This window comes from Podospora pseudopauciseta (genome assembly GCF_035222475.1).
Source record: "Podospora pseudopauciseta strain CBS 411.78 chromosome 7 map unlocalized CBS411.78m_7, whole genome shotgun sequence".
Classification (NCBI taxonomy): domain Eukaryota; kingdom Fungi; phylum Ascomycota; class Sordariomycetes; order Sordariales; family Podosporaceae; genus Podospora; species Podospora pseudopauciseta.
Genome location: NW_026946667.1, coordinates 329,502 through 353,205, shown reverse-complemented (window position 1 = coordinate 353,205; position 23,704 = coordinate 329,502). Strand labels below are relative to the sequence as shown.

At 52.7% G+C, this 23,704-nt stretch overlaps 9 protein-coding genes across 9 annotated transcripts; 7 read left to right on the top strand and 2 right to left on the bottom strand.

The window, feature by feature from the left end:
* Positions 1-1,051: 1,051 nt before the first annotated feature.
* QC763_702228 (uncharacterized protein) lies at positions 1,052-1,825 on the top strand (the record flags this gene model as incomplete). Its single annotated transcript, XM_062915241.1, has 1 exon — positions 1,052-1,825. The coding sequence occupies one exon, from the start codon at positions 1,052-1,054 to the stop codon at positions 1,823-1,825; it is 774 nt and encodes a 257-aa protein (XP_062761402.1).
* A 151-nt stretch (positions 1,826-1,976) lies between these two features.
* On the bottom strand, positions 1,977-5,248 carry QC763_702230 (uncharacterized protein). The gene is given in 5 exon segments (XM_062915242.1): positions 1,977-2,473; positions 2,485-3,977; positions 4,036-4,178; positions 4,245-5,003; positions 5,069-5,248. 4 exon segments carry the CDS (start codon positions 5,089-5,091, stop codon positions 2,686-2,688), a joined length of 2,217 nt encoding a protein of 738 aa, XP_062761401.1. The 5' UTR covers positions 5,092-5,248; the 3' UTR covers positions 1,977-2,473; positions 2,485-2,685.
* Positions 5,249-5,699: 451 nt separating this feature from the next.
* QC763_702240 (uncharacterized protein) lies at positions 5,700-7,508 on the top strand (the record flags this gene model as incomplete). Its single annotated transcript, XM_062915243.1, has 1 exon — positions 5,700-7,508. One exon carries the CDS (start codon positions 5,700-5,702, stop codon positions 7,506-7,508), a length of 1,809 nt encoding a protein of 602 aa, XP_062761400.1.
* A 2,274-nt stretch (positions 7,509-9,782) lies between these two features.
* TFC7 (C6 zinc cluster transcription factor-like protein) lies at positions 9,783-11,929 on the top strand (the record flags this gene model as incomplete). Its single annotated transcript, XM_062915244.1, has 3 exons — positions 9,783-9,818; positions 10,096-10,901; positions 10,969-11,929. The coding sequence occupies 3 exons, from the start codon at positions 9,783-9,785 to the stop codon at positions 11,090-11,092; spliced, it is 966 nt and encodes a 321-aa protein (XP_062761399.1). The 3' UTR covers positions 11,093-11,929.
* A 504-nt stretch (positions 11,930-12,433) lies between these two features.
* QC763_702260 (uncharacterized protein) lies at positions 12,434-15,902 on the top strand. Its single transcript, XM_062915245.1, has 2 exons — positions 12,434-14,743; positions 14,809-15,902. The coding sequence occupies exons 1-2, from the start codon at positions 13,669-13,671 to the stop codon at positions 15,108-15,110; spliced, it is 1,377 nt and encodes a 458-aa protein (XP_062761398.1). The 5' UTR covers positions 12,434-13,668; the 3' UTR covers positions 15,111-15,902.
* A 442-nt stretch (positions 15,903-16,344) lies between these two features.
* On the top strand, positions 16,345-17,570 carry ADI1_2 (1,2-dihydroxy-3-keto-5-methylthiopentene dioxygenase; the record flags this gene model as incomplete). The annotated part of the gene is made up of 2 exons (XM_062915246.1): positions 16,345-16,542; positions 16,605-17,570. 2 exons carry the CDS (start codon positions 16,345-16,347, stop codon positions 17,568-17,570), a joined length of 1,164 nt encoding a protein of 387 aa, XP_062761397.1.
* Positions 17,571-17,967: 397 nt separating this feature from the next.
* On the top strand, positions 17,968-20,072 carry VRG4 (GDP-mannose transporter into the lumen of the Golgi). Its single transcript, XM_062915251.1, has 4 exons — positions 17,968-18,539; positions 18,618-18,708; positions 18,774-19,264; positions 19,314-20,072. The coding sequence occupies exons 1-4, from the start codon at positions 18,282-18,284 to the stop codon at positions 19,641-19,643; spliced, it is 1,170 nt and encodes a 389-aa protein (XP_062761396.1). The 5' UTR covers positions 17,968-18,281; the 3' UTR covers positions 19,644-20,072.
* Positions 20,073-20,499: 427 nt separating this feature from the next.
* Positions 20,500-22,092, bottom strand: RCE1 (CAAX prenyl protease). Its single transcript, XM_062915247.1, has 3 exons — positions 21,535-22,092; positions 21,042-21,475; positions 20,500-20,991 (listed from the first exon to the last, which is right to left on the bottom strand). Exons 1-3 carry the CDS (start codon positions 21,581-21,583, stop codon positions 20,518-20,520), a joined length of 957 nt encoding a protein of 318 aa, XP_062761395.1. The 5' UTR covers positions 21,584-22,092; the 3' UTR covers positions 20,500-20,517.
* A 40-nt stretch (positions 22,093-22,132) lies between these two features.
* QC763_0102940 (uncharacterized protein) lies at positions 22,133-22,838 on the top strand (the record flags this gene model as incomplete). The annotated part of the gene is made up of 3 exons (XM_062906418.1): positions 22,133-22,154; positions 22,338-22,447; positions 22,641-22,838. The coding sequence occupies 3 exons, from the start codon at positions 22,133-22,135 to the stop codon at positions 22,836-22,838; spliced, it is 330 nt and encodes a 109-aa protein (XP_062761394.1).
* Positions 22,839-23,704: the final 866 nt, after the last annotated feature.

Below are 23,704 nucleotides of genomic sequence, written 5' to 3'. Positions count from 1 at the left end.
CAGAGGGGCACCTAGGCACTCGAAAACATCGCCCCTACATTCACCAAGGATATTATTACACCACCTACACACCTGTAAACCACAATGGAACACCCATCACCAAACCCCACCACCACCACCACCACCACCACCACCACCACCACCACCACCACCTTCCACCTGTTTCCCCATCTTCCCTTCGAACTCGGTGCCGAGATCTGGCGTTTTACCGCCTCCCCTCGCACAGTGGAAGTCCGCATCACAAACAAAAACAACCCCGACGCCCAACCCAACAGCGAAGACCCCTGACCGTGGTACCCAGCCCTCATCATCGGCCTGACCCCCATCCCGGCCCCCCTTCACACCTGCAGCGAAACCCGCAATGCCCTCACTCGGGGGTCACCCCACGTGTATCAGGGAGAGTTTTCGGCATGTCTCCCTCGTGAAACAGAGAGTCCCGGACAGGTGCACGGTTGGGGCCGTCACGTGGATTACGATCGGTATATGTGGATAAGCTGGGAGCTTGACAGCTTCTCAATAGGCAAATCTGACCTCAAGAGATTCATCCCCTATCGTCTGCGGTTCAAGACGCTGAGGTTGACATTTGGCTGGGAGGACGATGTTGAGGGGCGGGGCTTGAACCCCAGCCAACGTACGGGTACATACTTACGCCATATGCGCAGGTATTTCCACAACTTGAGGGAGGTTTACGTCGCTTGCGAGGGGGCCAGGCGGGGAACGGAACTTGCTTGGGGATTTATGCCGAGAATGGCGACGATAGAGTTAGATGGGATAGGTGGGATGAGTGGCTGGATCAGTGGCGGGGGGAGAGGAGGAGGACTTATCCAGGTAAGATTACCAAGACTGGCCGTTCGTGCCGTTGGAGACCACGGAGACTTTGATAGTAGTGTATATCCCATGATGTCATGGGCCGCCTATGGAATATTGACAAGGCGACAGGCAGCGAAGGCAGCTGCCTAAAAGATAGAATGGAACTCTCTGCCATTCCAACCCAAACCCACCCGTACTCACCCTTCATCACCACACATACGCAGTGGGATAGCGATCTAAAATGACAACAGAATCAGCTGCCAACCTCCAAACCTTTCATCACTTCCCCCTTCTTCCTTTCGAAATCCGTTTGGAGATATGGGAACTCACCGCCTTCCCCCGCAGACTGCGCGCCCTCCGTGCCTCCAAGACCTACGACACAGCCGTCGGCCCACCCCCGATTCCAGCACCGCTGCACACCTGCAGCGAGGCACGAAGCTTCTTAACCTCTTGTCACCCCCCCGTGTATCAAAAAATGTACCTGGATTGCACCCCCCACGACGATAATCAAGAATCCTCCTCGCACAGAAAATACACCTGGGCTAACTGGGAGCTTGACACATTGGTTTTGGAAGACTCACTGCACACGGTCGTTGTTGATCATATTGCCACGATGTTGATGCCGAGGCGGCTGGCGGTTCCCTGCTTGAAGGGATATGTCTCGAACTTCTTGTTTGAGCTTATTGACAAACTGAAAAGTGTCAAGGAGGTTGAACTTTTGCTGGACGACGTCGACTCTCCTTTTGATAGGTCCTCCTGGGAGGCAGGCTGGCACGGCCCTGCCATGGAGTGTGATTTTGGGCACATTGAGACCTTTTGGCTCGTGCATGATGGCGGCAGGAGACGGTGGGCCAAGTGGGATGAATGGCGCGCCGAAAAGAGATGGGAGTTTGATGAAGACGATTTGGATGAGGCGTTGATGGAGACTTTCAAGGAGCTCCGCATGACGATACCCGGGTGGAAGCCCTTTGGTAGTCCTGCCCGGGACATAGATGCGGACATTCGGTTCACCTGACTTTATTCGGAGGGACTCTTACGAGCAGCACTCCTCCTGGTGATAGGCCAGTGAGTTAAATAGGCCGGAAGTGGCTTTTTAGAGTTATCCGGTGGCGGCCTCGTACCATGGAGAACACGAGGAACAATCTTCACGATTTCAGGTACGATATCTGCTTATCAGGAGGATCTGAATTCCCCGCCCACGTCATCTCGCTTGAAGCTGGCAACACACTCCCCCTTCCGAAACGAAATCCTCACGACCAGCCCCGGCGCCGCCCACCAAAAATCCCCCATCGAATACTGCTTCTCCAGCGAAGACACCACCTGGCCGTGCCCATGCTCAGAATCAACACACATCACCACCACCCTCCCGACCAAATACGCCGGTCGGTACATCTGGGAAAACCGCCGAGTCGTCCCCCACCCGGACAGCGGTATCACGCTTTCGGATATCTGCGACTTCCGAACGACACTGGCGCCCAACCCATCCATCCCGCAGTGGCCGAGAAAGGTCTTCTTCTTCTGGACGGTGAGCCAGGGATCCTTTTCCCCGCAAGATCCTGCCGCGGACCCCCAAGTTCTTGCTGTGGTAAAGGAGAACACGCCATTTGTATATCCTCGTGGGGAGCTGTGGTCGTGTAGTAGTGCCATCACTGCTCTCGCTGCTCTCTCAATGATCTCGCTGCTCTCAATGCTCTCCCTGCTCTCCCTGCGCTGCCCTGGACGGCATGGTAAAAAGAGAAGGACGAGAACTAAAAAGGATGAAAGGCCACAGAGAGGGGATCCCCATGTCGGCGAGAATTTTGCTGGGTCTTGTCGAGATATAAAAACTGCTAGGTACACCAGTCTATAAGAGAAGTTGAGCCGACATTATCAAACTCAGCCCTTCCTGATCGGCTGCAGTCCAAAGATCTCGTCTGGTGATACTGTCCTTTCCCCTGCCGCTCCATCACTCGGAACCACTTCTCCAAACAAGAACGCGTTCTTTTCCCGGCTGGGGTTGTGCTTCTTCTTTCCACTGCCGCTCAGAGGCCTACTCGGCGGCGGCCGAGCAGCTGATATTGTAGTGTCTGGCTCCAACATCCACGCAAAAGAGGACTGAGCCAAGGTTGACCGTGTAGGTATCGGTCCTTTCGGGCGCTCCTTAGGGGTCGGGCTAGTTGCAGGGGTCTGTCCAACAGAAGTCGACGGTTCTGGGTTGGGGACGGGGGCTGGGGCTGGTGGCGGTGGTGTTTGTTTTCTTTCTGGTGGATCAGTGTCCATCTTGTCAACCATTTCCTCCGCAACAGGTTCAGCATGTGGCTCCTCCGGCACCGACGACAGCTGCTTGGTTCTATCCGATGAAGCCGGCGACGAGAGTGAACTTCTGGCTTCTTCAACGGCGGATGATGTCATAACCACCGGTGTGGTATCTAACGCAACCGTCGGCGATCTGATTTCGGGGAGGGTAGAAATGCTCAATGTTGCCAGCGTCGGAGGTTCTTCCTCTGGCAAATCCAGCGTGGAATCCTCCAAGCAGGCCTTCACGTACTGGATCTTGGCCGTGGCAAGTTCCACTGTCTCGAGCTGTTTCTGCTTGTCGCCCTCAAAGTCAGAGGCCACCAGCTGTTTGAGGTTCGTGATTGACTCTTCCAACATGGTTGCTAACTGACGATTCCTCTGCTCCCAAATGGAAACAGCCAGAGTGTTTCCAGGAAACAGTGATCTGTTGATTCTGGGCGAACTTCGAGACTCTTGAAAGCCTTGCATGTTGCGACGTATTTCCCCAACAGCATCACGGACAGCATCGTTAAGTCCGAGTTTTTCGCTTTTCTCAATGACATTTTTGGCAGCACCGCGCAGGATAGCCTCCACACCACCCGGTTGCTGCAAGAGTTTTGTTGTGGAAGATAACGGTGACCTGGCACCGAGAGTTCTTTGTCGGAGTGAACCAAAGCCTGAAAATGATGGGGTGGATGACCGTGCAGGGGTCGAGGTTGCTGTTGATGCCACTAATGCTGCTGCAGGCAGTCTACCGCTGTATTTGGCGATTAGTGCGACACCGCCCGCGGCATCAAAGTGTTTCTGCAAATATAAAGCATCGTCGACAAAGGTGTGAGGGCCGTGCGGTGGTGGAGGGGCTGGATATTTCAGAAGCAGCTGGAGTGCCACCGAGTAATCAGCTTCGAGGACTGATATAGGGTATGGTTAGCTATGACAATGCCACGCGTGTTTGAAAGGTTGACATACGCGTCCATCTGATCCTGAGAAGCATAGCTACGCATATGAGATCTATCATCTCCAAGTTGGGATCAAAGGCAAAGATGGCATCCCATAATATCATGGTTTGTTCAAAGGGAAACTCCCTTCCAAAAAGGAGGCGTATCCATCGTCTACAAGGTAGGCTGGTCAATGGGGTCACTGTCCGAGATTTCTATGTGAGGAATAGAAACACTTACATCAAGAATATTTGCGGCAGAACTTCAATGTCTCGCAAATGGTTCGCAAGCTCCTCATCAATTTTGAGCAAGGCAACTTCATGGATGTATTTGCTTTTTTCGACGATTGTGTTTTGCTCAACCTCGTAAAAAGTGCCAGCACGGTCCATAACCTTGGAGAACAAGGCAAAGGAGTCATGCTCGATCTGAGAAGCGTCCAACAGTTCCACTATCGTAGGATCGAGAGTATCAACCGTTGAAGACTGCTTGCCGTCCACCGAGTCCTGCGCAATGACATAGACAATTGGCGCAAGTAACTCGTGCATTCCCTGACGGTACCCGCCAGCGGAAGGGTTGAGTTTGCAGTAGAGGAACAGGATATCCAGAATCATGGTCTGAATGACCTCCTGGTGATAGAATGGATCATCGGGAAGCCGCGAGACATCTTGCTGGATCTCGGCGCGGATGGCTTCATCTTTGCGCACAGTGATCCAAGGAGAGTCGGGATTGTCTGCAAGGGGATCGAAGGATAGGGCGGCTAGTTGTTCGGGATGCCTGATAAATTTGAGATGCTGTTCGCACAGGATATTATATGAGTCTCGAAGTTGGCGCAAAAGTTGAGGCCATTCTTCAGCGGGAGCGTGCGGGAATAGCAGGAAGCCCTTCCAACAGAGAGAGCGTAGACCAGCTACGCATGGACTCTCTGGACCGTTGAATTTGATGGCCCGTTGGAGGTCAGATATCCTGGTCCCATGCTTGAATGTCTCCTCCCACCTCAATCTGTGGTTAGTTATGTGTTAGTGATAAATGGACTCGAGACTCGAGAGGGGGAGAGTGGGTCTTACTTTGTTTCGGCTGGTGACCTCATAATGCACGCTCAACATGCTCTTCAAGCCTCCCAACGTCCGTCTACTTGTTTTTTGGACGTCTTTTGAAATGGCTTCAATGGCAAGGCTCTTTTATATGTATCATAAAACTCGTGAGCTATTCATCATGTGTAGGAAACAAGGGTAATGATCCTGGTGGTGAGCACAAGGAACGTTGTCAGTGGTAGCTGAATGTGGGGCACATTTCCCAGCCAATCATGTGGCGCATGGCATGGATATCAGCCCCCTGTTCCCAAGCCTCCTGTCTGGACGTCGCCGCATCGTTGGCCATCCAATTCGTGAACTCTGAACCTGTTGCAGAGATAACTCCAGGCTGCCCAACCAAGAGACTCGAAGAGCCTCATCTTGAGAAGATATCACGATAAAGCCGTGAGTCATCAATTTCTCCCACCATCTGTTGTTTAAGCTTTCGAGATACCAGGGTCCAGAGAGGGACCTTGCAGCGATCCTGTCAGTGAGCCCCACCTCGCCAATCTTCGAGCCTCTTCTAACCCTGTCCTTCGAAGTGACGTCCAACAGCCACCCCAACGACAACTACCTTACTCTTTAGATTTCGTATGAAGAAACCACATAAGGATAAACTTTGATAATGTCGGCCGATCTTTTTGCGGCTTTCGCAGACACCCCATCAAGCACAGCACCTCAGCAGCAACAGACAAAACCAGCTCAGGACTCCTTCTCCTTTTTGGACTTCGCTTCACCGGCTCCTCAACCGCAAACGCAAGCTCAAATTAGCCAGCAATCCGCACCATGGCCGCCTATTCAGCAGCTGGCACCGACACAAGGAAGCTCTTTTGCGTCAGCTCAGTTCGGTCATCCTCAGACCAATAACAGCAATGTCTGGGGTGATTTGGGTGGATCGGGGGGCTTCCAACGCCAGAGTACGACAACACAAGCGCCTCCAAAAACATTCACACCAGTACAAGATGACCAGGAGGATGAAGATGACTGGGGGGACTTTGAGGCTGCAACGAAGCCAGCCGATCCGCCGCAGCCTCCGGCTCCACTGACAAATATCACCAGCCCACCATCTAGAACCCGTGTCACCAGGGCATCGACCATGGACTTGATGGGCAATCAACTGTTCAACCTTGAACTGGAGGACTCGCATAAACCGAAGAGAAACCCGGACCCTGATGTGCTCTTTGATGCCGATTTTGAAGCGGAGAATGGGGACATCAATGAGGATGACTTTGGTGATTTTGAGGCTGTGCCTGCCCCTGTAACAGAGCCCACCACAAAACCTGTAGACGACTTGCTTGGGCTAGACGTGGACCCGGCCCCATCATCTAAGAAAGCACCTCCGGGGTTGTCTCTTTCCAACGCGGCTTTCCATGGGAGTCCTTCAGCTTACCCGAAGGCACCAAAGTCACCCTACGGATCATCTTTTCATGACCGCAAGCCCGATCTTGTGAAGGAACTTCAAGTAAAACCGCCCACAGGAGTACGCAACATCCAGGAAGCGAATCAAGCTTCGCCATCTCCTATTACAGCATGGCCTGAGGTTGGTGACGGCTTTGGCAACAAGTGGGAGGAGTTCAAAGACATCCCAGATACCACCACAAAACCCGCCATCAAAACAGCTTCACAGCCCAAAATCAAGACAACCTCGAAATCCAAGCCAGCCCCAGCCCCAGCGACAAATTCAGAGTGGGAATGGCAAGACTGGGGAGCAACAGAAGAAAAGGCCCCTCAACATAGCAATCCACCGGCACAACCAACGCCATCACACGAACCTCGCGGTCCTCCCCCGACCAACATTCCTCCACCCTCTGTTCTTCTCTCACTTTGTCCTCAACTACTCGATCTTGCCACAACGACCCTTCTCAAACCTCTCCTTACTCTATCAACCACCTCCCCAGGCTACCAACGGATCATCGGCTCCGCCCAGACCCTCTCTTTCATTAAAGGTTACCTAGCTTTAGCCACGGTCGTGTCAAGATTAATAGCAGGTCGGAAGCAGCGTTGGCACAGGGACAAGTTCCTATCACAAAGCATGACCATCTCTGCTGCGGTTGCAGGCGGGAAACCAGGCATGAAACTGGCCGGTATAGATAAGACTCAGTCTATCCGTGAAGAGCAAGAAGTAGCCGAGGTCATCGAGGTTTGGAAGAAGCAAGTCGGTAGGCTACGGGGCGTTGTCGCGGCAATGAACAGTGCTCATCATGAGAACCTCAAGATTCCCGAGCTTGCTACAAACATGGCTGTCACCGCGGCAAAGAATGTACCAGCCGCCCCAAAAGCATGCGTTGTCTGCGGACTGAAGCGAGATGAACGGGTCGCCAAGGTGGACTATGAAGTCGAAGACAGTTTCGGTGAGTGGTGGATCGAGTTCTGGGGGCATAGGCAGTGTGCCAACTTCTGGGTGGAGCACGAGAAGGAGCTGCGGCAGAGGTAACTCATTTTACCTATGCTCAAACTGTTACTATCTATACACCGAATTTGATGATTTTACAAGTTGCTTCTGGCCTTACCGACAATGTCAAAGCTGAAGATCACGAAATGCTTTTGCACACCCGCCCTGCAGTTGCCTGCCGTGAAAGCTGAAGTGTTGGCACCACCATTTACCAAACAGCTGAGAAAAGGGTTGGAATGGAGGCTCCAGCCGCACTGCTCTCGGGATCGTCATGTTTCGGGCAATTTCAGGTGTGCATGAACGCCTGCGACCCCTACTTCCTCCCTTTCATCCCATCTACCGGGGACATATCACCGGATTGCATAGGGTTAGGGTTATATGAGCCACTTGCACATCTCACAAGCGTGCCTCGGCTCCCCGCCATTGTTCGGATCTCAAACTCCCCTCGACTCTCCACGGAGAAGCGATTCCAGACTTGTTTGTCAGATTCTCCAGAGAAAAGTGCTGTCAAACCTTCAAAACTGTCTTGCAGAATTAAAACTCCCCGTTTCATCACAGCTTCACTACCGCAAGCCACAAAAGGACAAAATCTTCCGGCACGGGACTGGTCCCGACAAGACACACCCACACCACCCAACACCACCTCATACAACAACGAACCTTCAAGAAACGAGGGAGGGCGCGGCACTCGGCTTCGGCTCTGGTTTTTCTTACAGGTCATATATACTGCATATACCCAATATGTGTACACACACAACATAGCAGAGCACAACCACTGAACAACGGGATAGACGAGAGAACCTGCATAAACTGCGTGCATATTACAGCACATACAGCACACATTTACATGCGCACGCAATAACTTACACAACTCGACACAACACCGCTAATTCAAGATTGCCTCACATTTTGCAGTGGCAAAATCTGAATTATCCATCACCGCTATTCTTCTGCTCTGAAGACTTCGAAAACGTCACCCATTCAATATCACAGGGCATACCCGGATCTCAGCAAACCACAGCCGACAACACCCATCCAGTCAGTCCAGTCCAGTCTTAGTACTATACCCGAGAAACTTTCAGACCAAAAAGTACTACCTAAAGTACACTTGTGTGAGTAAATTAAACTTCCGTAGCTTCTTCCTCTTTTGCCGTTTCCAGCCTGACCTTTCTCCTCCTTCCCCTCACCTACCTCAGTCCATGTTCCCAGTCATCGAGATCTTTGCCCTCCTCCTCATCACAAACAGCACACCCTTCCAGTCCCTTCTCTTGACTGTAACCCTGAGTCAAAGTTTTCATTGTCACAAACGGGAGTGTCACGGGAGTGCCGTTTCCCTTGTCTCTGTTTTGTTTCTCAACTTTTTTCACTCTGTCTGTTTCTGGACGAGCATTTTTAAAAGACCAGTGTCTGGACTGCAATTTTTCGGGCTGTCCATATTGGGGCAAGTTCTGAAAAGTCTCAAGAAAGAGTTCGCTCTCACACACCCCGTTCATACACTCTTTACATACACTTACGCCCAGGGGGTTTTAATACTCCTACCTATCAACTCACTCCCCCCCTTCAAAGGTGCACACCCTCCTCCCATTTCTCCTCTTTTCCTTCCCAAATCCCAAATCGCTGTCGTCAGATCTATGCAGCCCAACCTGTCTGCCTGTGCCCAATGTATTGGGAACAGGGTATCTCATCCGTTATCTGTGGAACCAACCAGCAGTTGCCCTTGATCGAGATGACAAGGTGCATTGCAACCCCAAGATCAACACCATACACAGTAAACTCCACATGCCACATGCCAATGATGTGCCAGTGATGGCTGACAACAAGGACCCTGATCGTCCTGGTTCCTGCCATCTCAACCCTTTAAAAAAGTTAAGGGGAACAAAAACACACAGACACCGAAATCACATCCCCTATTTTCATCCAAACAAAACCCTTCAAGACAGACAGAAAAAACGTGTGGAAACTGCGTGTCCCATGTATTATCAACGGTCTCTTCCGCGCGCCAATCCTCTTGTGGCAATCCCCCTAATCTCCTTGCTGTGTGTGTACTGTTTTGCAAAATTTCTTGCGTCCGTCAGTGCGTACGCAGCAACAAAAAAACGAGAATGGATTGTGTGCGGTCGAATGAATTTGAGACGAACGGTTTTGCTGATCTTTTCATGTGTTATTTCCCCCCCCCCCAAAGTTTCGGACCACCTTGAGTCGGTTCGTGACCTGGAGAAAAAAAAGAAAAGAAGAAAGCAGAAAGAACCCCAACCAGCTTAGGCACACACTCACTCACATTTATTTCCCCCATTTGTCCCTGCATTCGTCTACATCATGCCACTGGAGGTGATCTACGTGGCCCGTCATGGGGTAAGTGTGAAGTTTTTCTTCTCGCTCAGTTCTGTCATGTCGACTGTTTTTGTTTTGACGTTGATGAATTTCCTTTTTGTGCTTCTGTTCCCACGCATCGTCAGAGACCCTTACCCGTCCGTTGTCTTGACTCTTCTTAATTGATTGATTGAAGCTCGTGGCTGGCACTTGCAGATCAAGGGATGCTCGAGACCTCAGGGTGGCCTAGCTAGCGTCATGACCATCTTTTGCGGTGTTGTGCAGTAGTGTAGTGGAAATGCTGACATCCAATTATCAGTTCAGATCAAACTGGCTCGTTGATCACGCCACTGGCACCTACACAGCGACCCTACGGTCGCCAACTGGCGGAGCGGCTGATCCGGCTCTGACATCCCATGGCGTTGATCAAGCGAGGGAGCTCGGCGAGCGGCTGTTGAAGGCAGAGCCGCCCATTGAGCGCGTCTATTCCAGTCTATACTACCGATGTCTTCAGACAGTCGAACCCTTTGTGCGCAAGGCCATCGTCACTGACAAGCGCCTGTCCATAAGGGGCGAGACTGGTCTGGGTGAGTGGTATGGAGCAGCCAACTTTGAGCACCCGGTCCCAGCGTCCCATGAAATTCTGAGGCCGCTGTTCCCGGGCCTGCTCGACGAAGAGTACAGACCGCTAGTAACGCCGACCCGCATGGGAGAGGGTGTTGATGAGCTGCATGACCGAGTCGCCAGGACCATGGACGAGCTCATTGCTCAGTGCGACAGAGAGGGCGTGCGTGCCGTTCTGCTCTGCTCACATGCTGCCACCATAATCGCTTTGGGCCGAGTGTTGACTGGTGACATGCCGGAGAGCATCGACACTGAGGACTTTCGGGCCTTCACCTGCGGGTTGAGTGTCTACAGGCGACGGGCATCCCCCGCGGGAACCGTATCCGGGACAGTTAAGTGTGACGGCGATGGCATTGCAACCTCGTCAGGGGCCTCTGCTGCACACGCTGCAGATCGTCACAAGGATCTCGCCTGGAGAGGTGGTCGGGGCGTTGGTGGGGGGTGGATGTGTGAGCTCAATAGTGACTGCAGTCATCTTTCACTAGGGGAGGAGCGAGGCTGGTAAGGAACTCGACATATCATGTTGCTAAGCTGCAGAGCCCCATTGCTGACTATACTATTGTGACAGGCGCTTTTCTGGAGACGAGTCGTTCCTCGGTACTGCTTCGGGACAAAGCATGCTCGATGCTGGACAGCTGGGAGTGGTTGTCGAGGGCAGAGGGGGTGGGTCGACAAATCGGGGAAAGCTTTGATACTCGTTGCTTTGCTCCTGGTACTGTGCGAAGTCAGCTTCATATCCTGTCCATACTGGCGGACTGTTTCCTCCCTCCATGGAGGCAGTGATTTTCAGCGCACAGACGAGAACCTCCTCCCTTTTCTCCCAGTATGAGACAACAACAAACAATTGAACAACACCATGTCCTCATGTTCGTATTTCCTTTTGTGAGGATTGTGCTATCGTCAACACTATGATCATCATGATGATATGCGTACCAGGAAACCAAAATGTGACAGCTGCGGTGTTACCATCCCTAGTTCAAGCCTCCCTCTGGGGAGCACCAGATCTATCCGTCTGCGGGGCCATCGAGTTACGTCAATGGTGGCGTCTGCAACTCGGCTTGGCGTGTTGGGCTGGCCGAGGAGCAGAGTGAGAGGTCATTTTCCTCGTCATAAAATACCCCGCTTGGAGACAGTGGGCAGCTTGGTTTGTTGATGTGAGACAGGCCTCAGAACAGAACGGTCATTGTTTCGAGTATCTACCTTCTAGACGCTCGTTCCTGAATCAGGTAGAGGCAGAGGGGCAAGCCAGCAGGACAAGTGAGAGAGAGAGAACGTGAGCCCTATCGATCCAGCTTCCAGGTCGAGTACTGGTACGGCCCTTGTGGCCCCCCAAGACGCCAACAGGTGCGGCATCAGTTCATAGTCACTGCTCGCCAATTACAAATGCCGCTTCCGATCTGCGAGAGAGCGGAGAGGGAAATGAACGACAGTCCAATCTCTGCGCAAAAAGATGCTGTGTTGGCGATGGCGGCACGGGATGGGGAAAAGTGATATATGATAGAATCTTGGGCGGTATGTGGGTCCAAAGACCAGAGCGAGCGGAAAAGTTGGCCATCAAAAGACCGAAAAGTCGAAAAAGGCATTCAGCTGAGGTTGGGATGACTAGAGAGCTGCATTGGGAGGTGACTTGTTCCTTTCCTGCCTTATTTACTTTACATGGGACAATGTGCAAGGGCGACGGTATTCGCGCGTCTTGGAAGCAGCTAACCGATGCAAGATGTTGAGTCTTGCAGCAAGGCTGTCTCGAGTCTCGATCTCTGGCAGATGGCTGCTCTGGCAATGGCCCAATCAGATATTGTCTGCATACTTGACTTGTTCTCTCTCTGGCCAATCATAGGCGTGCCATGTTTCATACGACTTGAGAGCCGACGGATAGCCGCCTCGCCCAATGACTGTCAGATGCAGATGAAGACAGCAGGCTTGAAGATACGACGTACCAGTTGCTACCTTACTTAGCCTACCTTCCCTACTCCCCATCTCGGAATCCGACGTGGGTGGGAGTGCTGATAAAGCGTGGCCTGCTGAGATGATTCGAAACGCTGAACTGGGAGGAGAGCAGATGACACGAGCCGAGCAGTGCTGATGACGAAGCCAATTCGAATCTGAAGCCGTTGGCCGAACCTGGAATCGTCCCAAGGGAACGAAACGACGGCTCCAGGCGCAGCACAGCGGCTCCGGCACCTGCCTGCCAAGTGGGCGAGCGGGCGAGCGGGCAAGTGGCTTCAAAGTTGAGAACCGCGGATGCAGGAAGCGCTGTCGTACATGCAGACATCGCGGCCTAAACTGCGGCTGCTACCAAAAAGAGGAAGGGGCAACGGTCATGGAGACCTTTTTGGGTATGGTCAACAGTTGACAGCCGGAACTGTCAGTAGCTATGACTGGCAGGGCAGTCGCTCGCTCTGGCCCGGAGGTAGACTCGCCCAAAACAAGATTTCCACAGGTTGATATCATCCCCAGTTTCACTGCCTCACTGCTTGCTGTTTCGTCTTCGACATCATGGACTCTCTCTGCTAGCCCAAAATCACCGCTTTGTTCCTGGACGGCGCAAAAGCCGCCGACCGTTAGGTCTTTAGGCTAGTGCTGCCTCCGAGGCAGCCCTGATACGAGAAGATGAATGGCCTAGACAGACAGGAGCGATCGCTTTCCCCATGCCACGCACATCACTCAGTCACTGGGAGCTTTTCCTGTCGGACATTGAGGACTTGCCGCCACCAGTCGCCGGCAAGATTGTGGCTTGCCAGAGCTCGGAGAGATTTTTGACAGCAAGGCCCGTGGTGAGATCGTCCGGGGCCCATCTGGGGGAACATGGTGTTTTCAACTTGCGAGAAAACAGCACCCGCTGCAAGGCTGGTGGTGGCAGTGTGATAGCGCACCAAAAAGACTAGACTCCAGATACCATGGCTTGGCAGACTCGAAAGAGGTCTCGCCCTCCATTCAGTCGGCACACATCTACCGTACCCCTAGATGCTACACCCCCTTCGCGCTTGGTTGGCGCACCCCCCTTCCCTGCTGCGCTCTCCCACCCAGGGTCCTATCGGTCCCGTCCCCATAGCTGCCAGTTTGTCTGCAGTATGAATACCCTCGACGATTCCCATCATTGACTTTTGGTCTCAGATCACCCTCGTGGTTCGTCTTCAATACTACCCTCCACTGCTTCCTCACAGAGTGGCATATCCCACGATCCTCTATTTAGTTCTACAAGCATCCTCTCATCACTCCACCCATTCACCACCACCCATATCCATCACAACACAAGAAGGCTCTCACCATGGCTATCATCAGAATCCCCAGCATCTCTGAGCTGGATTTCACACCACCGGCCACACCTTCCAGCACCCTAGGCAACGGTAAATTACCTAGTCCTCCGAATTTGATATTGAGCCTCACACCTCCTTCAACTCCCCAAACGACAATGTCCAGGATGGATATAGTCCTCAGAGTTCGTCCATCACTGCCCCTGGACCATATCACGGCCCAGACGCGTGCACCGTCAGATCAACAAATTCCGTCAATCCGGTCTCTCATGGCCAGCGTGCCAGCTCCCAGCTCTCGATACCCCGGGGGCCCTTTCACAGCTCCACCCTCTCCATCGGGCTCATTTTTCTCGGCGGTTTCCTGGAATGGGTCTACCTCTCGCTCAAGCTCAGTAGAGAGATCCTGGATGTCTGGCCAGTACTCTCCACCGCTCTCACGCCGCGGATCATCAGATGGCGGGTCGACAACCATGACTCCCAGTTCCGAGCGGTCAACCCCCGAGTTTCCCATCAGGTCGGGGCGCAGAAACAGCTCCAGAACCGAGCCATACTCTACAAAACGTGTAAGAGACACTGACGCAGTCGAGTCTTCGCCTGTAGTAGCAGGCGAGGCTAAAAAGGGGAAGCGCAGCAACCAGAAGTACACGACTGAACAACAAGACTTTATTATCTATCACAGAGAAGATCTCACGAAGGCGTGGAAGGACATCGAACGTGCCTACATCCACCAATGGCCAGCTGCGGACCCGCAGGATAATCGCAAAATCACTGGGGTCCAATGCATTTTTTATCGTCAGAATCTCCTGGTCCCGCTCATGAACAACACCGATGAGAAGCTACTCGTCTTGGACTCGCCACCATTCTTGACAACCAACCCCGCAGGGGCGGACCCCAAGAACAGTGACTTGGTCCTCAATGAGGATTACGCCGAGTACGTAGTGTACAAGGGCGTTCCTCACCGACTCGAAGAAAGCAAAGTGCGGACGTATGGCCGTCCGAGACTCCTCCTTGAGAGATCGCCGGAGGAGTTGGTTGAACACCAGTATGACTGGCTTCCGAAAAATTACCTTGACGCCGCTCAGGAACTTGGTAAGTTGGTTTGCTTCGTCATTATACCGATTGCAAACGAATTGCATACTGACATGTGATGGCAGCCTCGAAAAGAGACGAACAAAGATGGCGGTGGCTCCAACAATATGGCCCTCGCCCAGACGGGTGGATCGACAGCTGTGAACCCATCGAGAATCGATTCAAGGTTGCCGAAGGCAGTCATCTGTACAAGATGCTGCCAAAATTCCCAGCTGTTCAGCCAACATTAGAGTACGCATGTCGCCCCGTCAGAGTTGCTGAAGGGGTCAACCTTTACAAGATGGCGCGTGAAGTGGTCCAGCCAGCGCTGGGCCGCCAATATCATCCCGGGGGCCATTGCCAACTCATCTATCAGTCACATATTTGAACTGATGTTGCTTCATTTCAGCACAACATGCGATATCCGGTATGAACCTCTTAACTCTTGTAATAGTTTCTCTGTTTTCCTGTATCAAGTCGAGTGCGGGAGGCGTATGTATTCAATTTTTTTCCCCTTGTCATCAACATTGGGACGGTTTTTTCTGCTCCGAAAAAAAGGAAGGTTGTCGTCTGAAAATAGGAGGGAGACTCCCAGGGCGTCAAGCGAAGCATGTTTACGAGTATGGTGTTTACGCTTTTTTTTTTGTTTCTGGGACGCAGCATCTTCTGGTCTGGTTTAGAAAAACAACGAATGGGCAACGGGGCGGCACAAAATAGCATTGAGTTTTTTTGGGGGGTTTGACGGGCGGTTTTTACCAGTCAGTTTTGCATTTTGCTTATTTTTGTTGGGATGTATTTATGAACTGGGTGGGAAACAACAACAAGAAGAACAACAGCAACAAGTGGGCAAATAATGTTTTGGATGGCGAGTTGGTTGTTTTTGTTTTTTGGGGACTAACTTGGGATGTTTTTGTTGTTTGGGATTGAACATACCTACCTACGACCAGAAGCTGGATGCAGTCAAAGGGTTCTAGCTGGCCATGGATGATGGACTGTTTTTGCACACAGATACACACACACACACACACACACACACACACACACACAAGAAATGAGTACATGTGAGGTAGATAGTAATGAAAGAGGTAGAACCCCAGTTTTCTGATAATTCTGGACTTTGTTTGACCCTGGGTTTTGGTGATGATGGAAGATGTACTCCACTCCAACTCAGGGGCTTCAGGGAGGTTTTTGATCCGGAGGTATCACGTGATTGGCTCCTCGGCAGTTGAGGTTTGAAGGGTTCGGGTTTCGCTCTTTGAGCAAGTGCCATTTGCCAAGACTTTTCGACGTCGTCCAAGAGCAACGACATCAGCCGTGACGGGTTATGAGTTTAGGATGTTGAGTGTGTGTTTTCTTTTGACTTAAAAGATTTCTGCTGAAGATTTAAACGGAGAAATGACTTGAGGTTTTTGCTTGGCTGGGACAGGCAGGCATATGTGATATTTTCATGATTGGTTGGCATTGCTGCCCCCCCCCCCCTTTTTTGAGATTTTGTCGAGTTTGAGTGGGAGGAGCGCTCATACCCTCAATCACGGACTTTTTCACGGGCACTTTGGGGCATAACAAACCTGACATTACACACCGCTTGAGGGTAGTGAAGGATTATTGGGAAAGAAGCCAAGATGGATATCCGCAGCAATGCCGACACAACAGCTGGAGGGGGCTCCATCGCTGGCTCTGAAGCCCCAACAACAGCTACACCCACAGGCCGAGATGGAGGAGGAAGAGGAGAAGGGGGCAACAAACCCAAGCTCCAGCTCCCAGCCAGCTGCGAGCCGCCCCAGCCTGGGCAGCCGCCTGCTAAACAGCTTGTTTGGATTGCATGTTCCCTTCCTATCATTTCCTTCCACAGTACACCGAGACTGACAGATTGCCCCCAAAGGTCTTCGGTGGAACAGGCCACATGGGCCGCTCCCTCGTCAAGTCCATCCTCTCCCACTCGGACCTCGTCACCACCGTCGGCCGCGTCTTTGAGACGACCCCGGCCCAGATCGCTACTCTCAATTCCGACTCCTGCCTCGGCACTCTTTGCGACGTGCGTGACTATGCTTCCGTGTCGAAAGTGATGGAGAAAACGCTTGATCGCTTCGGGAGGATTGACTGCATAGCCAACTGCTCCGGCTACGGCGTCATCGGCGCGTGTGAAGACCAGGATGAATATGAAGTGCGCAACCAGTTCGAGACGAATTTCATGGGTACTTTGCATATCTTGCAGGCGTCACTGCCGTATTTTCGGCAGCAAAACGGGGGACGGTATCTGATTTTCAGCTCCACCTCCGGCGCGCTGGGTGTGCCTGGGTTAGGGCCGTACTGCGCGACAAAGTATGCGGTGGAGGGGCTGATAGAGGCGATGCTGTACGAGGTTGACAGCTTCGGGATCAAGGCCACGCTGGTGGAGCCGGGCCTGGTGAGGAGGGACGAGCCGGCCGAGATTACAAACAGTCTGCCGACTTGGGGGCACTTTTTGATCAAGCCGGCGAGTGAGGCGTATAGTCATGCGACGAGCCCGGCGTTGCACGCGAAGAGGATGGTGCAGTGGTTGGGGGATAGGCAGCCGACGAGCGCGGTGAAGTGTGCGGAGCTGGTGTGGCAGTTGGGGCATTGTTCTTATCCGCCGTTGAGGTTGCTGTTGGGGAGTTATGCGATTGAGAGTATTAGGGATAGGTTGAGGAGTGTGACGGAGGAGTTGGAGGATTGGAAGCATTTGAACTTTCCGGTGGCGCCGTCGGAGGGGGAGGATGGGGGAAAGGGAGGGGAAGGAGGGGAGGATGGGGACGGACAGGCGGGGGAAGGGGAGGGGGGGAATATTGTTGTTGAGGGGACGAGTCCGGATGGGGGGGAGAACTGAGGCTGACATATATGTATTACTGACTTGGACTCGGGTCTGGCATGGACTCAGAAGCCTAACTTGACCGTCGAAGCTCTTCAGATGAATGGCCGTGGAACTAGTCTAGCACTTCCAGGGTTGGTCCCAACCGAGTTTTCCCAAAGATCAGGGAGGCTGGAAATAACGTTCATCCACACTCCAAGTGGCATGCGTAATTCTGTCTTCATCAGATGCCTCGTGATTGTATACTTACTGCATAGCTGCATATGGCTGGCACTGCTGGAATGACGGATGAAGTTATGCAGCTATCGGTTAGGCTGGCTCTGAAACATTGGATTTCCACTTCTCTTGTGCCCCACAGTCCCACACCAAACCATTCGCCAAGAAACCAACAAAGGAGAGCCGCGACCGCTCGACAGGGGCAGAGAGGTTGATTCGTTGCCAATTTAACAGCATTTGCGTTTTCTCTCTTTCCACGCGTCCGACATAGCCATCCCGCCATACCGCCCTCTGCCCGACGACCCCCACGGCGACGAGACAGACCACCACCAGAACGCTGGGAGAGTGGTGAACGCCTTCTCACTTCAGCGCCCTTCAGCCATTCGCTTGGTCCCTAATTGAGCCGGCGCCCGTTGATATCCTTCGTTCCCTGGCGTTCCGTCGCGGAAACACAACCACTCGCTATCTCGACGGCGACGATCCTACGAAAAACCACTTCCTACAACCGCCAGAATGTCAAATAAAAAGAACGAAGATATCGAGATGAGGGGCGGCGATGACTTTGGAGGGGAGAAAGATCCCTTCCTCGGCCGGGCCTCGCCTGCCACCCTCCGTGTGCGCCAGGAGCCTGGCCTGCTCGACAAGTTGGATCACAGCCCCGGCGCCTCCATTCTCGCATACTGCCTGGCGTCTATCAGCATGACAGTCGTGAATAAATACGTTGTGTCTGGCTCAGAATGGAACCTGAACTTTTTCTATCTTGCTATTCAGGTGTGTAACTCTCTCTCGTGGCGGTGACGGTGTTCCAAGGGATGGGATGAACAGTTGGAAGCTGACATGGCGATCTAGTCTGCCGTCTGCACATTAGCGATCCTGGCATTCAAGCAAACCGGTATTCTCAAGAACCTCGCTCCTTTCGACTCGACAAAGGCGAAGAGATGTATGTTGCTTTTTTTTTTTTTGTTGTTTCAGATATTCGAACTCTTGGCTGACGTACAATTTCAGGGTTCCCTATTTCTCTGCTCCTCGTCGGCATGATCTATACCGGTGCCAAGGCCCTCCAGTTCCTCTCCGTCCCCGTCTACACCATCTTCAAGAACTTGACCATCATTGTGATCGCCTATGGAGAGGTTCTTTGGTTCGGTGGCAGCGTCACCCCTATCACCCTGTTGTCTTTCGGCTTGATGGTCCTCAGTTCTGTTGTTGCTGCTTGGGCTGATATCCAGGCTGCCATTGATGGTGTGGGAATCTCCCCTGACAAGCAGGATGCTTTGTCGACCCTGAACGCCGGTTACGCGTGGATGGGTATCAACGTCATCTGCACTTCTGCGTATGTGCTTGGCATGCGCAAGGTCATCAAGAAGATGAACTTCAAGGATTATGACAGTAAGTTTCTGGCAAGACTACGACGATCAAAGTACAGTAGACTGACACCCAATAGCGATGTTCTACAACAACCTCCTTACCATCCCCGTCTTGGTTGTCTTCTCCCTGCTGTTTGAGGATTGGTCGTCTGAGAACCTTGCCCGCAACTTCCCCGAGGAGACCAAGAACAAGCTCATGATTGGAATGGTGTACTCCGGTTTGGCCGCCATCTTCATCTCGTACTGCTCGTCCTGGTGCATTCGTATCACCTCCTCGACAACCTACTCCATGGTCGGCGCCCTCAACAAGCTCCCCATCGCCGTTAGCGGTCTCATTTTCTTCGATGCTCCCGTCACCTTCGGCAGTGTTACTGCCATCTTCCTGGGTTTCGTCAGTGGTCTTGTCTTTGCCTGGGCCAAGGTTCGCCAAAAGGCTCAGGAGGCTCTGTCCCTTCCTACCACCAACATGAGCGCCAGCGCCAAGAGCAACAGGGATGCTGCCAACTCATGAGCACTCATGAGTCAACAAAGGGCTAACTCGAGTACTCACAGCGCACCTCTGGCGGCGCCCCCTTCCAAAGCATGATTCTTTCGCCATCCGACCCGAACCTCCCTCCTGGTCCTGATCTCGGCGGAAGGCGTAAGAATCGAGACTTTTTGTTTTTCTTTTCTTTCCTGTACATGACGTTTTCGCGTTCTCGGGACCCCTTTTTTAGCCTTTAGCCATTTTAGTGGATGATCTATTTTTCTTTTCATTTCAAAGACAAGCATAGAAAGTGTGTTTTGGCAAAGGCAAGGCGGGCGGACAGGCAGGCAGGCAGGGCGGGGGGACGGACAAGGTTTTTGGTTTTTGTAAACGGCGTACAACCTGCATAACATCATGTTCTCTCTCTCCTCTCTCTCTCCCTCTCTCTCTCTCTCCCTCTCTCTCTTTCTCACTTGCAAGTACGAACGCGCGTATGCGTTGCATGACTGGGCGTATTATTTTGGAGGGCGGGCTGTGAAAGTTAACACAGGCAGACGCAAGCAAACAAAGATGCATGATGAGACCGTGGCTGACTTGGGAGCTGGGGCTCTTGTGTTCGTTGGGCGTGAGGGATGGTGAGGGGCGAGGCGGGTTTGGAATGGGTATGAGTTATATAATGTATGTCAAGAATAGGCGGGGTGGGGACGACGGGGAGTGGTGTAATGCGATATTGACCATGTAAAACGTCCTTGAATGTGTTCAACAGTGATTTTGGTTACATATCTGATGCTATTAGATTGATATAAATCTTCCACCACCTACTTAACACCTGACCAACAACATGATTTCCAACAGCCATCATCCACCCAACCCCCACCCAACCCCAACATGCTTTTTTGGTTCTCTTTTTTAAAACATATCACCACTGATCAACCCCAACCAACCCCGTCTCAACACTCTCGCTCAACCCCCACAGATTCCTGTACCATACCCACGCCCCCGCCACCAGCAAGACATAGTACCCCACCGTCCAGAGCCGGTTGATCTTCTTGTCCCCGTTCTCGTCTGTGACCCGTCCCCAGACCTGGGGGAGGCCCATGCAGTTGCAGAAAGCGTGGACGGCGCAGATGCCGAGGAGGCTGCCGGTGCGGAGGTAGAGGAAGTTGGCGTAGGAGCCGAAGAGGGTGGTGTACCCTAATTGGAATACGGACCGCAAAAGGGAAGCAGAGACGGGGACGGCGGGGTGGGTGAGGCGGAATTCGTAAAAGTGGTGGATGTGGGAGAGGCCGAAGATGAGGGGGGAGAGGAAGAGGGTGCTGGATAGGGGAGCCTGGGAGAGGAGGAGGAGGGGGAGGGAGGAGGAGCGGAAGAGGATTTCTTCTGTTATTGGGCCCTGGAACTTTTGTTAATATTTAGGGGGGAGAGAATGGGGGGGAGACGTACAGCGATGTAATTACGGTAGTCGGTCCATTCTGTTAGGGTTTCTCGCAGTGGGAGGAGGGTGGACCATTGTTTGTAGCCTTTTTCGACTATGAAGTAGCTGTACAAGGGGCCCAGGAAGAGGAGGGCGGTCAAAAAGAGGATTTTGACTGCTGGAATCAGGGCTAGTGGGTAGACTCCTAGGAGATGGAAGATTGCTGATGGTGAGAGGGAGGCATAGCGGGAGAGGATTAGGGAGGTGGTGAGTGTGCAGATGGCACAGGACAGGGAGACGGAACGGATCCGGGCTCGGATCACCGAGGGGGCATCGCGGGAGAGGGTGGGCGATGGCCGGGTGGTGGGGGAGAGGTAGAAGGGGATGAAGTAGATGAGGGCGTAGAGGGCCAACAGCAGGTAGGCTGTCGAAGCTGTGAAGGGTGGTGGTAGGGGCTCTTCCTCTGTGAGACGGTGTCAGATATCTTGTGTGACGTGAGATGGGTTGGGGGGTGGTAAGTACCCTTGTGCCAGGGGTTGAACTTTTTGAGCACTTCTCCAAGAGCTGGCATCTTAATTTTGTGATTATACAAGCCTGGCCTGCTGACTCTTTGAGTAGTAACGTCAGGCTGTGAGAGTGCGCCTCCTGCTTAGACGCTCGTCAGGGGAAAGCGCGCGGCTGCGGCTGTTGATCAATGCTTGTGAGACGATGGGCTGCCGAATCGGGTCCCGTTTCAAGAATCGTCAATCGCCAAGCAAACTCTTGGGTTTCTGTCAAACTTTCCCAGACGGACGGGAAGGAAGATGCTCGCGTTTTTTGCTCCACCGAATCGTCGCGTGGGTGTGGTGGGTTCCGTGTGTGTCCCGATCGACCAACAACCGCCTTCTTCTTCTTATTTTTAGAGGTCTTTATTCGACGTTGCATCTGGGATTTGCCCACGATACTTCCTCCCAGGACAAGGAAGGCGGGGAATTTGTTGTTGGTTGGAGTTGTGCTATACTCAAAGCTTGACACAGTTGCGGGACTACCGGAATTTTGTTAAGCTGCCTTTTTCTACGTTGCATTCCTTTTGTTTAAGCCGACATGTTATTGCATTAGCTTTAATTGTGTCCTCGGAACAATGCTTAGATTGTGCATGGCAAGTCTGACAGTTCTTTCACATCACTTTCTATCTTTTTTTGTAACTTCTGAAGCATTGAGCTGCTCATTGTAAAGCTTTATGAAAGGCCGCAGTCGGCATAAATGCACAAATTGAACGCGAACTAGACGCGAATCAGGTACGCGCTCGTCTGTTTTGCATAACAGTCTAATTAACACATCCACAGTAGTAGGCGCGTCCCCTGCCGAGCCCGACAGCCGCATCTCCCTTGCATCTGGGCTTTCCACAGTCGCTCACCACCGTCGAACACGTATCCCAGGCTCCATTCTGCCCGCAGTAGGCAATGTGACACACTGCAGATGCTGCAGCGTTGCAGGTGTCAGTGAAGGGATTTGGCCTGTGTTGCCGTGGCACTCGCCGGTGCCACAGAGCAATTGCAGCGAATGTTCTTGGGCATAGGTGCAGCCATTGTGTCAACTATCAAACACCATCGACGGCCATCATCTTGTTGATGTTTTGATGACAACAGGCGAGGGATGATGCAGGGGACATGGCTGCAGAGGACAAAGAGGAGAGTTGGCACCACTCGCCGGCCGCCCCGAGCTTGGTTGCAACATCACCGGCCCAGAAGTGTCGGTGGGAGGGCATCATCGTTCCTCCCGACCAAGCCAAACTTTCAACGAAGCTCGTTTTGGCGAGGTTGAAGATCAAAACGTCGAAACGCTAGCCTCGATGTTGCGTGACACAGCCCCGTTGACCCCAGAATGGAAGAAAACCCCAGGCCGGACGGACGCTGGCTAGGTCGAATTGGGACAGTTAGCGACCAGTAGCGATGGCTTTCACCCTATCACAGCGCTGCAGAGAGTGGGTACGCGAAATTAAACTCTCAGCCTTGTTCTGGAAACTTTCCAGCGGTCAAGCGGTGTCGCCCACTGTGTTGGGCATTTCTGGTTCTCGTCCGCTGTTCGTTGAGATGGCAGCTCCTGAATGCTGCATAGCAAAACAGACGCTGGCCAGCGAACCAATCGGCGGCATACTGAGCTTTTTTTTTGTCTCCTCAGTACTCCGTATCATCCAATCTCTAATTGCGACCACCATCCACCTCCGCGACTCCGCAACACACACTCTCTCTCTCATCTTGGGGGTACCCTCCATTCCGGCCAACTCCCGTTCCATCCTTTTTTCCCTCTCACCCACGAACCTCTCACCACCCACCCCCACGGCCCGTGGCGACCTCTTGTGTCGCGTGGAGGAGAGAGAGCAGCCGTAGCCGTAGCCGCCTTGTCCGGCCGTCCTTCTTTTGGGTCGCATACTCCCGCCTTCAACTCTTCGGGATAGCATTGCACCTATTGGATCCTGGTGCTTCAAGCTTTTCTGACCAGACGCCGCTGTCTCGCCATCCCACCACCACTTCACAATGCTCTAAGCTTCCGGCCTGAATATTCTACCTACCACCACCCACCCTCTTTTGAATCCAACCTTAGCCAGTCGTTTCTTCTTCGATTCTCTTCAACGCACTCTTTTTGCAACTTTGACATTTAATTTTCGTCGCACCGACACAGGCTCCATCGCCTTCGCCCGCCCGCTCGCCCG

Coding starts and splice junctions, on each gene's coding strand:
- QC763_702230 (XM_062915242.1), bottom strand. CDS start 5,091: ATGAGGTCACCAGCCGAAACAAA. Junction 4,179..4,244: donor CTGCCGCAAATATTCTTGAT/GTAAGTGTTTCT, acceptor CCTACCTTGTAG/ACGATGGATACGCCTCCTTT. Junction 3,978..4,035: donor TCTCAGGATCAGATGGACGC/GTATGTCAACCT, acceptor ACCCTATATCAG/TCCTCGAAGCTGATTACTCG.
- RCE1 (XM_062915247.1), bottom strand. CDS start 21,583: ATGCCAGCTCTTGGAGAAGTGCTCAAAAAGTTCAACCCCTGGCACAAG. Junction 21,476..21,534: donor GTTCAACCCCTGGCACAAGG/GTACTTACCACC, acceptor ACCGTCTCACAG/AGGAAGAGCCCCTACCACCA. Junction 20,992..21,041: donor ACTACCGTAATTACATCGCT/GTACGTCTCCCC, acceptor CAAAAGTTCCAG/GGCCCAATAACAGAAGAAAT.
- QC763_702260 (XM_062915245.1), top strand. CDS start 13,669: ATGGCTATCATCAGAATCCCCAGCATCTCTGAGCTGGATTTCACACCA. Junction 14,744..14,808: donor TGACGCCGCTCAGGAACTTG/GTAAGTTGGTTT, acceptor ATGTGATGGCAG/CCTCGAAAAGAGACGAACAA.
- VRG4 (XM_062915251.1), top strand. CDS start 18,282: ATGTCAAATAAAAAGAACGAAGATATCGAGATGAGGGGCGGCGATGAC. Junction 18,709..18,773: donor CTCGACAAAGGCGAAGAGAT/GTATGTTGCTTT, acceptor GTACAATTTCAG/GGTTCCCTATTTCTCTGCTC. Junction 19,265..19,313: donor TTGGTTGTCTTCTCCCTGCT/GTTTGAGGATTG, acceptor TTCCCCGAGGAG/ACCAAGAACAAGCTCATGAT.